We start from the raw sequence: 13,317 nt of genomic DNA, 5'->3' as shown, positions 1-13,317 counted from the left end.
AAGTGAACAGTATTTAGATAAGGCTAAAGAGGTCTTTGTGGCATTTATGGATTTGGAAAAGGCGTATGACAGGGTGGATAGGGGGGCAATGTGGCAGATGTTGCAGGTGTATGGTGTAGGAGGTAGGTTACTGAAAGCAGTGAAGAGTTTTTACGAGGATAGTGAGGCTCAAGTTAGAGTACATAGGAAAGACGGAAATTATTTCACAGTAAAAGTAGGCCTTAGACAAGGATGTGTGATGTCACCGTGGTTGTTTAATATATTTATAGATGGGGTTGTAAGAGAAGTAAATGCTAGGGTCTTGACAAGAGGCGTGGAGTTAAAAGATAAAGAATCACACATAAAGTGGGAGTTGTCACAGTTGCTCTTTGCTGATGACACTGTGCTCTTGGGAGATTCTGAAGAGAAGTTGCAGAGATTGGTGGATGAATTTGGTAGGGTGTGCAAAAGAAGAAAATTAAAAGTGAATACAGGAAAGAGTAAGGTTATGAGGATAACAAAAATATTAGGTGATGAAAGATTGGATATCAGATTGGAGGGAGAGAGTATGGAGGAAGTGAATGTATTCAGATATTTGGGAGTGGACGTGTCAGGGGATGGGTCTATGAAGGATGAGGTGAATCATAGAATTGATGAGGAGAAAAGGGTGAGTGGTGCACTTAGGAGTCTGTGGAGACAAAGAACTTTGTCCTTGGAGGCAAAGAGGGGAATGTATGAGAGTATAGTTTTACCAACACTCTTATATGGGTGTGAAGCATGGGTGATGAATGTTGCAGCGAGGAGAAGGCTGGAGGCAGTGGAGATGTCATGTCTGAGGGCAATGTGTGGTGTGAATATAATGCAGAGAATTCGTAGTTTGGAAAATTAGACACATGTGCAACTCTTGGGTATCTTTATTGAGGAAACGTTTCGCCACACAGTGGCTTCATCAGTCCATACAAAGGAGAATCTTGAAGAACAGGAGGAGAATGAGGTAATCAGTCCCTCAACCTTGAGTCGATGTGGTCAGTCCATCAATCTTGAATAGAATACGGCATACGTGCTGAGAAGGAGCTTATAAACCGTTGGCAGGAGAGGTGCAGAAGTCATAGGTCGTGTAACATTTGTTCAATGTTGAAGTAGGTCGTGCCCAAGAATTAGGCAAGCGAAGAATTCCCAAGTATTAAGATCCCAAGAAGTTGCAGTGTCTGACAGGTTTGTAGATGAATGGTTCAGAGAACCGACATGTTGATAAATTAGACACATGTGCAACTCTTGGGTATCTTTATTGAGGAAACGTTTCGCCACACAGTGGCTTCATCAGTCCATACAAAGGAGAATCTTGAAGAACAGGAGGAGAATGAGGTAATCAGTCCCTCAACCTTGAGTCGATGTGGTCAGTCCATCAATCTTGAATAGAATACGGCATACGTGCTGAGAAGGAGCTTATAAACCGTTGGCAGGAGAGGTGCAGAAGTCATAGGTCGTGTAACATTTGTTCAATGTTGAAGTAGGTCGTGCCCAAGAATTAGGCAAGCGAAGAATTCCCAAGTATTAAGATCCCAAGAAGTTGCAGTGTCTGACAGGTTTGTAGATGAATGGTTCAGAGAACCGACATGTTGATAAATTAGACACATGTGCAACTCTTGGGTATCTTTATTGAGGAAACGTTTCGCCACACAGTGGCTTCATCAGTCCATACAAAGGAGAATCTTGAAGAACAGGAGGAGAATGAGGTAATCAGTCCCTCAACCTTGAGTCGATGTGGTCAGTCCATCAATCTTGAATAGAATACGGCATACGTGCTGAGAAGGAGCTTATAAACCGTTGGCAGGAGAGGTGCAGAAGTCATAGGTCGTGTAACATTTGTTCAATGTTGAAGTAGGTCGTGCCCAAGAATTAGGCAAGCGAAGAATTCCCAAGTATTAAGATCCCAAGAAGTTGCAGTGTCTGACAGGTTTGTAGATGAATGGTTCAGAGAACCGACATGTTGATAAATTAGACACATGTGCAACTCTTGGGTATCTTTATTGAGGAAACGTTTCGCCACACAGTGGCTTCATCAGTCCATACAAAGGAGAATCTTGAAGAACAGGAGGAGAATGAGGTAATCAGTCCCTCAACCTTGAGTCGATGTGGTCAGTCCATCAATCTTGAATAGAATACGGCATACGTGCTGAGAAGGAGCTTATAAACCGTTGGCAGGAGAGGTGCAGAAGTCATAGGTCGTGTAACATTTGTTCAATGTTGAAGTAGGTCGTGCCCAAGAATTAGGCAAGCGAAGAATTCCCAAGTATTAAGATCCCAAGAAGTTGCAGTGTCTGACAGGTTTGTAGATGAATGGTTCAGAGAACCGACATGTTGATAAATTAGACACATGTGCAACTCTTGGGTATCTTTATTGAGGAAACGTTTCGCCACACAGTGGCTTCATCAGTCCATACAAAGGAGAATCTTGAAGAACAGGAGGAGAATGAGGTAATCAGTCCCTCAACCTTGAGTCGATGTGGTCAGTCCATCAATCTTGAATAGAATACGGCATACGTGCTGAGAAGGAGCTTATAAACCGTTGGCAGGAGAGGTGCAGAAGTCATAGGTCGTGTAACATTTGTTCAATGTTGAAGTAGGTCGTGCCCAAGAATTAGGCAAGCGAAGAATTCCCAAGTATTAAGATCCCAAGAAGTTGCAGTGTCTGACAGGTTTGTAGATGAATGGTTCAGAGAACCGACATGTTGATAAATTAGACACATGTGCAACTCTTGGGTATCTTTATTGAGGAAACGTTTCGCCACACAGTGGCTTCATCAGTCCATACAAAGGAGAATCTTGAAGAACAGGAGGAGAATGAGGTAATCAGTCCCTCAACCTTGAGTCGATGTGGTCAGTCCATCAATCTTGAATAGAATACGGCATACGTGCTGAGAAGGAGCTTATAAACCGTTGGCAGGAGAGGTGCAGAAGTCATAGGTCGTGTAACATTTGTTCAATGTTGAAGTAGGTCGTGCCCAAGAATTAGGCAAGCGAAGAATTCCCAAGTATTAAGATCCCAAGAAGTTGCAGTGTCTGACAGGTTTGTAGATGAATGGTTCAGAGAACCGACATGTTGATAAATTAGACACATGTGCAACTCTTGGGTATCTTTATTGAGGAAACGTTTCGCCACACAGTGGCTTCATCAGTCCATACAAAGGAGAATCTTGAAGAACAGGAGGAGAATGAGGTAATCAGTCCCTCAACCTTGAGTCGATGTGGTCAGTCCATCAATCTTGAATAGAATACGGCATACGTGCTGAGAAGGAGCTTATAAACCGTTGGCAGGAGAGGTGCAGAAGTCATAGGTCGTGTAACATTTGTTCAATGTTGAAGTAGGTCGTGCCCAAGAATTAGGCAAGCGAAGAATTCCCAAGTATTAAGATCCCAAGAAGTTGCAGTGTCTGACAGGTTTGTAGATGAATGGTTCAGAGAACCGACATGTTGATAAATTAGACACATGTGCAACTCTTGGGTATCTTTATTGAGGAAACGTTTCGCCACACAGTGGCTTCATCAGTCCATACAAAGGAGAATCTTGAAGAACAGGAGGAGAATGAGGTAATCAGTCCCTCAACCTTGAGTCGATGTGGTCAGTCCATCAATCTTGAATAGAATACGGCATACGTGCTGAGAAGGAGCTTATAAACCGTTGGCAGGAGAGGTGCAGAAGTCATAGGTCGTGTAACATTTGTTCAATGTTGAAGTAGGTCGTGCCCAAGAATTAGGCAAGCGAAGAATTCCCAAGTATTAAGATCCCAAGAAGTTGCAGTGTCTGACAGGTTTGTAGATGAATGGTTCAGAGAACCGACATGTTGATAAATTAGACACATGTGCAACTCTTGGGTATCTTTATTGAGGAAACGTTTCGCCACACAGTGGCTTCATCAGTCCATACAAAGGAGAATCTTGAAGAACAGGAGGAGAATGAGGTAATCAGTCCCTCAACCTTGAGTCGATGTGGTCAGTCCATCAATCTTGAATAGAATACGGCATACGTGCTGAGAAGGAGCTTATAAACCGTTGGCAGGAGAGGTGCAGAAGTCATAGGTCGTGTAACATTTGTTCAATGTTGAAGTAGGTCGTGCCCAAGAATTAGGCAAGCGAAGAATTCCCAAGTATTAAGATCCCAAGAAGTTGCAGTGTCTGACAGGTTTGTAGATGTCGGTTCTCTGAACCATTCATCTACAAACCTGTCAGACACTGCAACTTCTTGGGATCTTAATACTTGGGAATTCTTCGCTTGCCTAATTCTTGGGCACGACCTATGCCGTATTCTATTCAAGATTGATGGACTGACCACATCGACTCAAGGTTGAGGGACTGATTACCTCATTCTCCTCCTGTTCTTCAAGATTCTCCTTTGTATGGACTGATGAAGCCACTGTGTGGCGAAACGTTTCCTCAATAAAGATACCCAAGAGTTGCACATGTGTCTAATTTATCAACATGTCGGTTCTCTGAACCATTCATCTACAAATCGTAGTTTGGAAGTTAGGAGGAGGTGCGGGATTACCAAAACTGTTGTCCAGAGGGCTGAGGAAGGGTTGTTGAGGTGGTTCGGACATGTAGAGAGAATGGAGCGAAACAGAATGACTTCAAGAGTGTATCAGTCTGTAGTGGAAGGAAGGCGGGGTAGGGGTCGGCCTAGGAAAGGTTGGAGGGAGGGGGTAAAGGAGGTTTTGTGTGCGAGGGGCTTGGACTTCCAGCAGGCGTGCGTGAGCGTGTTTGATAGGAGTGAATGGAGACGAATGGTTTTTAATACTTGACGTGCTGTTGGAGTGTGAGCAAAGTAACATTTATGAAGGGGTTCAGGGAAACCGGCAGGCCGGACTTGAGTCCTGGAGATGGGAAGTAAAGTGCCTGCACTCTGAAGGAGGGGTGTTAATGTTGCAGTTTAAAAACTGTAGTGTAAAGCACCCTTCTGGCAAGACAGTGATGGAGTGAATGATGGTGAAAGTTTTTCTTTTTCGGGCCACCCTGGCTTGGTGGGAATCGGCCAGTGTGATAATATATATATATATATATATATATATATATATATATATATATATATATATATATATATATATATATATATATATATATATATATATCCTGACGATCTGTTGGAGTGTGAGCAGGGTAATATTTAGTGAAGGGATTCAGGGAAACCGGTTCTTTTCATATAGTCGGACTTGAGTCCTGGAAATGGGAAGTACAATGCCTGCACTTTAAAGGAGGGGTTTGGGATATTGGCAGTTTGGAGGGATATGTTGTGTATCTTTATATGTGTATGCTTCTAAACTGTTGTATTCTGAGCACCTCTGCAAAAACAGTGATAGTGTGCGAGTGTGGTGAAAGTGTTGAATGATGATGAAAGTATTTTCTTTTTGGGGATTTTTTCTTTTTTGGGTCACCCTGCCTCGGTGGAAGACGGCCGACTTGTTGGAAAAAAAAAATACACACACACATATATATATATATATATATATATATATATATATATATATATATATATATATATATATATATATATATATATATATATGTCGTGCCGAATATGTAAAACTGGTCAATTAGCAAGAACTCATTTAAAATTAAGTCCTTTCTGAAATTTTCTCTTATACGTATAAAGATATATATTTTTCATTAATGTTAATGTAATTTTTTTTTAATTTTGCACCAAAAGAGTCTTAGAAAACTTACCTAACCTTATTATAACAAGAGCAATTTATTTTAGCCTAACCTAACTAAATATATTTTAGATTTGTTTACAATAATTTAATACTAAACAAACACAGTAAAATATATTTTTTTGGTTAGGTTCAGAATGATTTTGGCGAAATTATTGCATACACAAATTTTCACTTGTCCTATATGGCAAGATGAACGTTGCTATTTAAGCCAAGATCGCAAGTTCTGCCTATTCGGCACGACATATATATATATATATATATATATATATATATATATATATATATATATATATATATATATATATATATATATATATATACAAACACTAATCTCTGGCTGAAGAAGACTTGAACCTACGAACCTTGGAACAAGGTACGCAGTGCTTTACCAATCTACCCACACTGGACCAATACCTTGGAGTCCAGCTTGCGCTAGACTTTGATCCAAGGCAGCCAGCTTTCAAGGAGAAGGCTTACAGCTTTTCATCTCATCCCCTGCATGCATCAGCCTTACTAGAGATATTAACAATGCAAGGAATTCGCAAGAGCAGGCGAAATATACAGCGAAATATACAGTGTTTGTGTATATTTCGCCTGCTCTTGCGAATTCCTTGATATATATATATATATATATATATATATATATATATATATATATATATATATATATATATATATATATATATATATATATATATATATATATATGCAATAAAATCACAGTAAACAGGTGATTTTAAATTATTCAAAACAACCACTGTGAAAGAGTAGTGAAATTCCAAGCGCTTTCGTGACTACTCACATTGTCAAGGAACTATGAAAGTAATACATCAAAGGAAGGCAATAAAAGGGCTTAGACCACACCTCACAGTCAACTCCCACAACAAAGAAACACCTGTGGGAGTTGACTGTGAGGTGTGGTCTAAGCCCTTTTATTGCCTTCCTTTGATGTATTACTTTCATAGTTCCTTGACAATGTGAGTAGTCAAGAAAGCGCTTGGAATTTCACTACTCTTTCACAGTGGTTGTTTTGCATATATATATATATATATATATATATATATATATATATATATATATATATATATATATATATATATATATATATAATTAAGATACGGGTGTTAGCACTCACATGTAACGTTAAGAAGAATGGAGTCTGTGAGTGGCTGGGCCGGGAAGAGTGGGTTGATGGACGTACACGTCAGACGCTGACCGTGATGACTCCGTGACGCAGTGACCGTCACCTGTGACGTGCTAGTGTTCACCCCGTGCTCCGTCTGCCCACAATGAAAATAATTACTGAGTATGAATGACACAAACAACACTCACCTTCACCCACTACCTCCTCATATTCACCAATGATAAAAGAATATCTGAAGATATAGATTCAGATTCAAGAATTTTTATTACTATTCTTGGTAAGCGCTAAAGCTGCAGGGGCTGTACAGAGTGTGGTGAATGAGAGTTAATAAGGTTAATTTAATAATGGAAAAGCTAGCTCTAACTCCTTTGATTAAGAGCCTTCATTCCTCTTGAAGAGTCTGTAATTAACTACATCTGCAATTTATTGCAATATAATAAATTTACTAATCCATCAAACTGTTTTCTAATAATCTAGTATATATATATATATATATATATATATATATATATATATATATATATATATATATATTCTGAACACTGCAAGCTTCTGATGTGTTGATGTGAGGCACTCAGTGACTATATCATCAGTGACTATCATCGTTGACTGTATCATCACTACATTAACACAGAATCATCACTACACTAACACAGAATCATCACTACATTAACACAGAATCATCACTACATTAACACAGAATCATCACTACACTAACACAGAATCATCACTACATTAACACAGTATCATCACTACATTAACACAAAATCATCACTACATTAACACAGTATCATCACTACATTAACACAGTATCATCACTACACTAACACAGAATCATCACTACATTAACACAGTATCATCACTACATTAACACAGTATCATCACTACATTAACACAGTATCATCACTACATTAACACAGAATCATCACTACATTAACACAGTATCATCACTACATTAACACAGAATCATCACTACACTAACACAATATCATCACTACATTAACACAGTATCATCACTACATTAACACAATATCATCACTACATTAACACAGTATCATCACTACATTAACACAGTATCATCACTACATTAACACAGTATCATCACTACATTAACACAGTATCATCACTACATTAACACAGTATCATCACTACATTAACACAGTATCATCACTACATTAACACAGTATCATCACTACATTAACACAGTATCATCACTACATTAACACAGTATCATCACTACATTAACACAGTATCATCACTACATTAACACAGAATCATCACTACACTAACACAGAATCATCACTACATTAACACAGTATCATCACTACATTAACACAGTATCATCACTGTATTAACACAGTATCATCATTGTATTAACACAGTATCATCATTGTATTAACACAGTATCATCATTGTATTAACACAGTATCATCACTGTATTAACACAGTATCATCACTGTATTAACACAGTATCATCATTGTATTAACACAGTATCATCACTACACTAACACAGAATCATCACTACATTAACACTGAATCATCACTACACTACAGTACCACCTGTTACTGTACCACATCTTACTGTACCACCTGTTACTGTACCACCTGTTACTGTACCACCTGTTACTGTACCACCTGTTACTGTACCACCTGTTACTGTACCACCTGTTACTGTACCACATCTTACTGTACCACCTGTTACTGTACCACCTGTTACTGTACCACCTGTTACTGTACCACCTGTTACTGTACCACCTGTTACTGTACCACCTGTTACTGTACCACCTGTTACTGTACCACATCTTACTGTACCACCTGTTACTGTACCACCTGTTACTGTACCACCTGTTACTGTACCACCTGTTACTGTACCACCTGTTACTGTACCACCTGTTACTGTACCACCTGTTACTGTACCACATCTTACTGTACCACCTGTTACTGTACCACCTGTTACTGTACCACCTGTTACTGTACCACCTGTTACTGTACCACCTGTTACTGTACCACCTGTTACTGTACCACCTGTTACTGTACCACCTGTTACTGTACCACATCTTACTGTACCACCTGTTACTGTACCACCTGTTACTGTACCACATCTTACTGTACCACCTGTTACTGTACCACCTGTTACTGTACCACCTGTTACTGTACCACCTGTTACTGTACCACCTGTTACTGTACCACCTGTTACTGTACCACCTGTTACTGTACCACCTGTTACTGTACCACCTGTTACTGTACCACCTGTTACTGTACCCCCTCTTACTGTACCACCTGTTACTGTACCACCTGTTACTGTACCACCTGTTACTGTACCACCTGTTACTGTACCACCTGTTACTGTACCACCTGTTACTGTACCACCTGTTACTGTACCACCTGTTACTGTACCACCTGTTACTGTACCACCTGTTACTGTACCACATCTTACTGTACCACCTGTTACTGTACCACCTGTTACTGTACCACCTGTTACTGTACCACCTGTTACTGTACCACCTGTTACTGTACCACCTGTTACTGTACCACCTGTTACTGTACCACCTGTTACTGTACCACATCTTACTGTACCACCTGTTACTGTACCACCTGTTACTGTACCACATCTTACTGTACCACCTGTTACTGTACCACCTGTTACTGTACCACCTGTTACTGTACCACCTGTTACTGTACCACCTGTTACTGTACCACCTGTTACTGTACCACCTGTTACTGTACCACCTGTTACTGTACCACCTGTTACTGTACCCCCTCTTACTGTACCACCTGTTACTGTACCACCTGTTACTGTACCACCTGTTACTGTACCACATCTTACTGTACCACCTGTTACTGTACCACCTGTTACTGTACCACCTGTTACTGTACCACCTGTTACTGTACCACCTGTTACTGTACCACATCTTACTGTACCACCTGTTACTGTACTACCTGTTACTGTACCACATCTTACTGTACCACCTGTTACTGTACCACCTGTTACTGTACCACCTGTTACTGTACCACCTGTTACTGTACCACCTGTTACTGTACCACCTGTTACTGTACCACCTGTTACTGTACCACCTGTTACTGTACCACCTGTTACTGTACCACCTGTTACTGTACCACCTGTTACTGTACCACATCTTACTGTACCACCTGTTACTGTACCACCTGTTGCTGTACCACATCTTACTGTACCACCTGTTACTGTACCACCTGTTACTGTACCACCTGTTACTGTACCCCCTCTTACTGTACCACCTCTTACTGTACCAACTCTTACTGTACCACCTCTTACTGTACCACCTGTTACTGTATCACCTGTTACTGTACCACCTGTTACTGTACCACATCTTACTGTACCACCTGTTACTGTACCACCTGTTTCTGTACCACATCTTACTGTACCACCTGTTACTGTACCACCTGTTACTGTACCACCTGTTACTGTACCACCTGTTACTGCACCACCTGTTACTGTACCACCTGTTACTGTACCACCTGTTACTGTACCACCTGTTACTGTACCCCCTCTTACTGTACCACCTGTTACTGTACCACCTGTTACTGTACCACCTGCTACTGTACCACCTGTTACTGTACCACCTGTTACTGTACCCCCTCTTACTGTACCACCTGTTACTGTACCACCTGTTACTGTACCACCTGTTACTGTACCACCTGCTACTGTACCACCTGTTACTGTACCACCTGTTACTGTACCCCCTCTTACTGTACCACCTGTTACTGTACCACCTGTTACTGTACCACCTGTTACTGTACCCCCTCTTACTGTACCACCTCTTTCTGTACCACCTGTTACTGTACCCCCTCTTACTGTAGTACCTCTTACTGTACCCCCCTCTTACTGTACCACCTCTTACTGTACCCCTTCTTACCGCAACTCATCTTTCTGTTCTACGTGTTACTGTACCCCCTCTTACTGTACCCCTCTTACTGTACCCCATCTTATTGTTCTACGTGTTACTGTACCCCCTCTTAATGTACCCCCTCTTACTGTACCACCTCTTACTGTACCACCTCTTACCGTAGCCCTGTTACCATACCGTTTATGAGACACATGTATGAGATTTATGAGAAACATGTATGAGATTTATGAGACACATGAATGAGAGATTTATGAGACATGTATGAGAGATTTGAGACACATGAGAGATTTGTGAGACACATGTATGAAAGATTTATGAGACACATGTATGAGATTTATGAGACATGCATGAGAGATTTATGAGACACATGTATGAGAGATTTATGACACATGAATGACAGATTGATGAGACATGTATGAGAGATTTATGAGACACATGTATGAGATTTATGAGACATGCATGAGAGATTTATGAGACACATGTATGAGAGATTTATGACACATGAATGACAGATTGATGAGACATGTATGAGAGATTTATGAGACACATGTATGAGATTTATGAGACATGCATGAGAGATTTATGAGACACATGTATGAGAGATTTATGACACATGAATGACAGATTGATGAGACATGTATGAGAGATTTATGAGACATGTATGAGATTTATGAGACACATGTCTGAGAGATTTATGACACATGAATGACAGATTGATGAGACATGTATGAGATTTATGAGACATGTATGAGATTTATGAGACACATGTATGAGAGATTTATGAGACACATGTATGAGAGATTTATGAGTCACATGTATGAAAGATTTACGAGACACATGAATGAGAGATTTACGAGACACATGAATGAGAGATTTACGAGACACATGAATGAGAGATTTACGAGACAAATGAATGAGAGATTTACGAGACACATGAATGAGAGATTTACGAGACACATGAATGAGAGATTTACGAGACACATGTATGAGAGATACCTACACGAGCGAACAATATATTATAGACCTTAAGGTTATTCCTTAATAACGACCACGACCAACAACGCTGCCAGAATTAAAGTCATGTGAAAAAACGTCTACTGTCTGTCTGCAACACGGATAACACAGACAACAAGAGTTGTGACACTGACAGCAATAACACGGATAACACAGATAACAAGAGCTGTGACACTGACAGCAATAACACGGATAACACAGATAACAAGAGTTGTGACACTGACAGCAATAATATGGATAACACAGATAACAAGAGTTGTGACACTGACAGCAATAATATGGATAACACAGATAACAAGAGTTGTGACACTGACAGCAATAATATGGATAACACAGATAACAAGAGTTGTGACACTGACAGTAATAACACGGATAACACAGATAACAAGAGTTGTGACACTGACAGCAATAATATGGATAACACAGATAACAAGAGTTGTGACACTGACAGTAATAACACGGATAACACAGACAACAAGAGTTGTGACACTGACAGCAATAACACGGATAACACAGATAACAAGAGCTGTGACACTGACAGCAATAACACGGATAACACAGATAACAAGAGTTGTGACACTGACAGCAATAATATGGATAACACAGATAACAAGAGTTGTGACACTGACAGCAATAATATGGATAACACAGATAACAAGAGTTGTGACACTGACAGTAATAACACGGATAACACAGATAACAAGAGTTGTGACACTGACAGCAATAACACGGATAACACAGACAACAAGAGCTGTGACACTGACAGCAATAACACGGATAACACAGACAACAAGAGCTGTGACACTGACAGCAATAACACGGATAACACAGATAACAAGAGCTGTGACACTGACAACAATAACACGGATAACACAGATAACAAGAGTTGTGACACTGACAGTAATAACACGGATAACACAGATAACAAGAGTTGTGACACTGACAGTAATAACACGGATAACACAGATAACAAGAGCTGTGACACTGACAACAATAACACGGATAACAAAGATAACAACAGATGTGACACTGACAACAATAACAACATGGATAACAAAGACAGCAACAGCTGAGACACTGACAACAACATTTGTCACTGACAGTGAAGACTGAGAAACGTCGTGCCGGACATCGTAGTAAAAACACATGTCACAATAAAAAAACTTTTACTGAAACCGGTCAATTTGGTTTCTAAGGTTTGAAATCTGTTGACTGTACGAGGTTCACTGAGGATACATGTGAAATGTATACCATCAGGCATGGATACTTTCGTCCCCTGATGCAGGAACTAAGAGTATACTGATATTGTATACATATAAATACATACATCTCCAGTTATATATATATATATATATATATATATATATATATATATATATATATATATATATATATATATATATATATATAACTGGAGATGTATGTATATATATATATTTTTTTTTAACAAGTCGTCCGTCTCCCACCAAGGCAGGGTGACCCAAAAAAGAAAGAAAATCCCCAAAAAGAAAATACTTTCATCATCATTCAACACTTTCACCACACTCACACATTATCACTGTTTTTGCAGAGGTGCTCAGAATACAA

At 39.8% G+C, this 13,317-nt stretch overlaps 1 protein-coding gene across 1 annotated transcript in view; it reads right to left on the bottom strand.

The window, feature by feature from the left end:
* LOC128687043 (nephrin) overlaps nucleotides 1-13,317 on the bottom strand; it is a 308,655-nt gene that overhangs the window by 162,540 nt on the left and 132,798 nt on the right. The window contains exon 7 of the mRNA XM_070082505.1: nucleotides 6,823-6,967. Coding sequence (XP_069938606.1) covers nucleotides 6,823-6,967 — 145 coding nt within the window. The remainder of the gene's footprint in view (nucleotides 1-6,822; nucleotides 6,968-13,317) is intronic.

The sequence above is a fragment of the Cherax quadricarinatus genome, chromosome 7, assembly GCF_038502225.1.
Source record: "Cherax quadricarinatus isolate ZL_2023a chromosome 7, ASM3850222v1, whole genome shotgun sequence".
In the NCBI taxonomy this organism is placed as follows: domain Eukaryota; kingdom Metazoa; phylum Arthropoda; class Malacostraca; order Decapoda; family Parastacidae; genus Cherax; species Cherax quadricarinatus.
The sequence above is the reverse complement of the archived record's forward strand: the minus strand, read 5'-3'. Positions and strand labels throughout refer to the sequence as shown.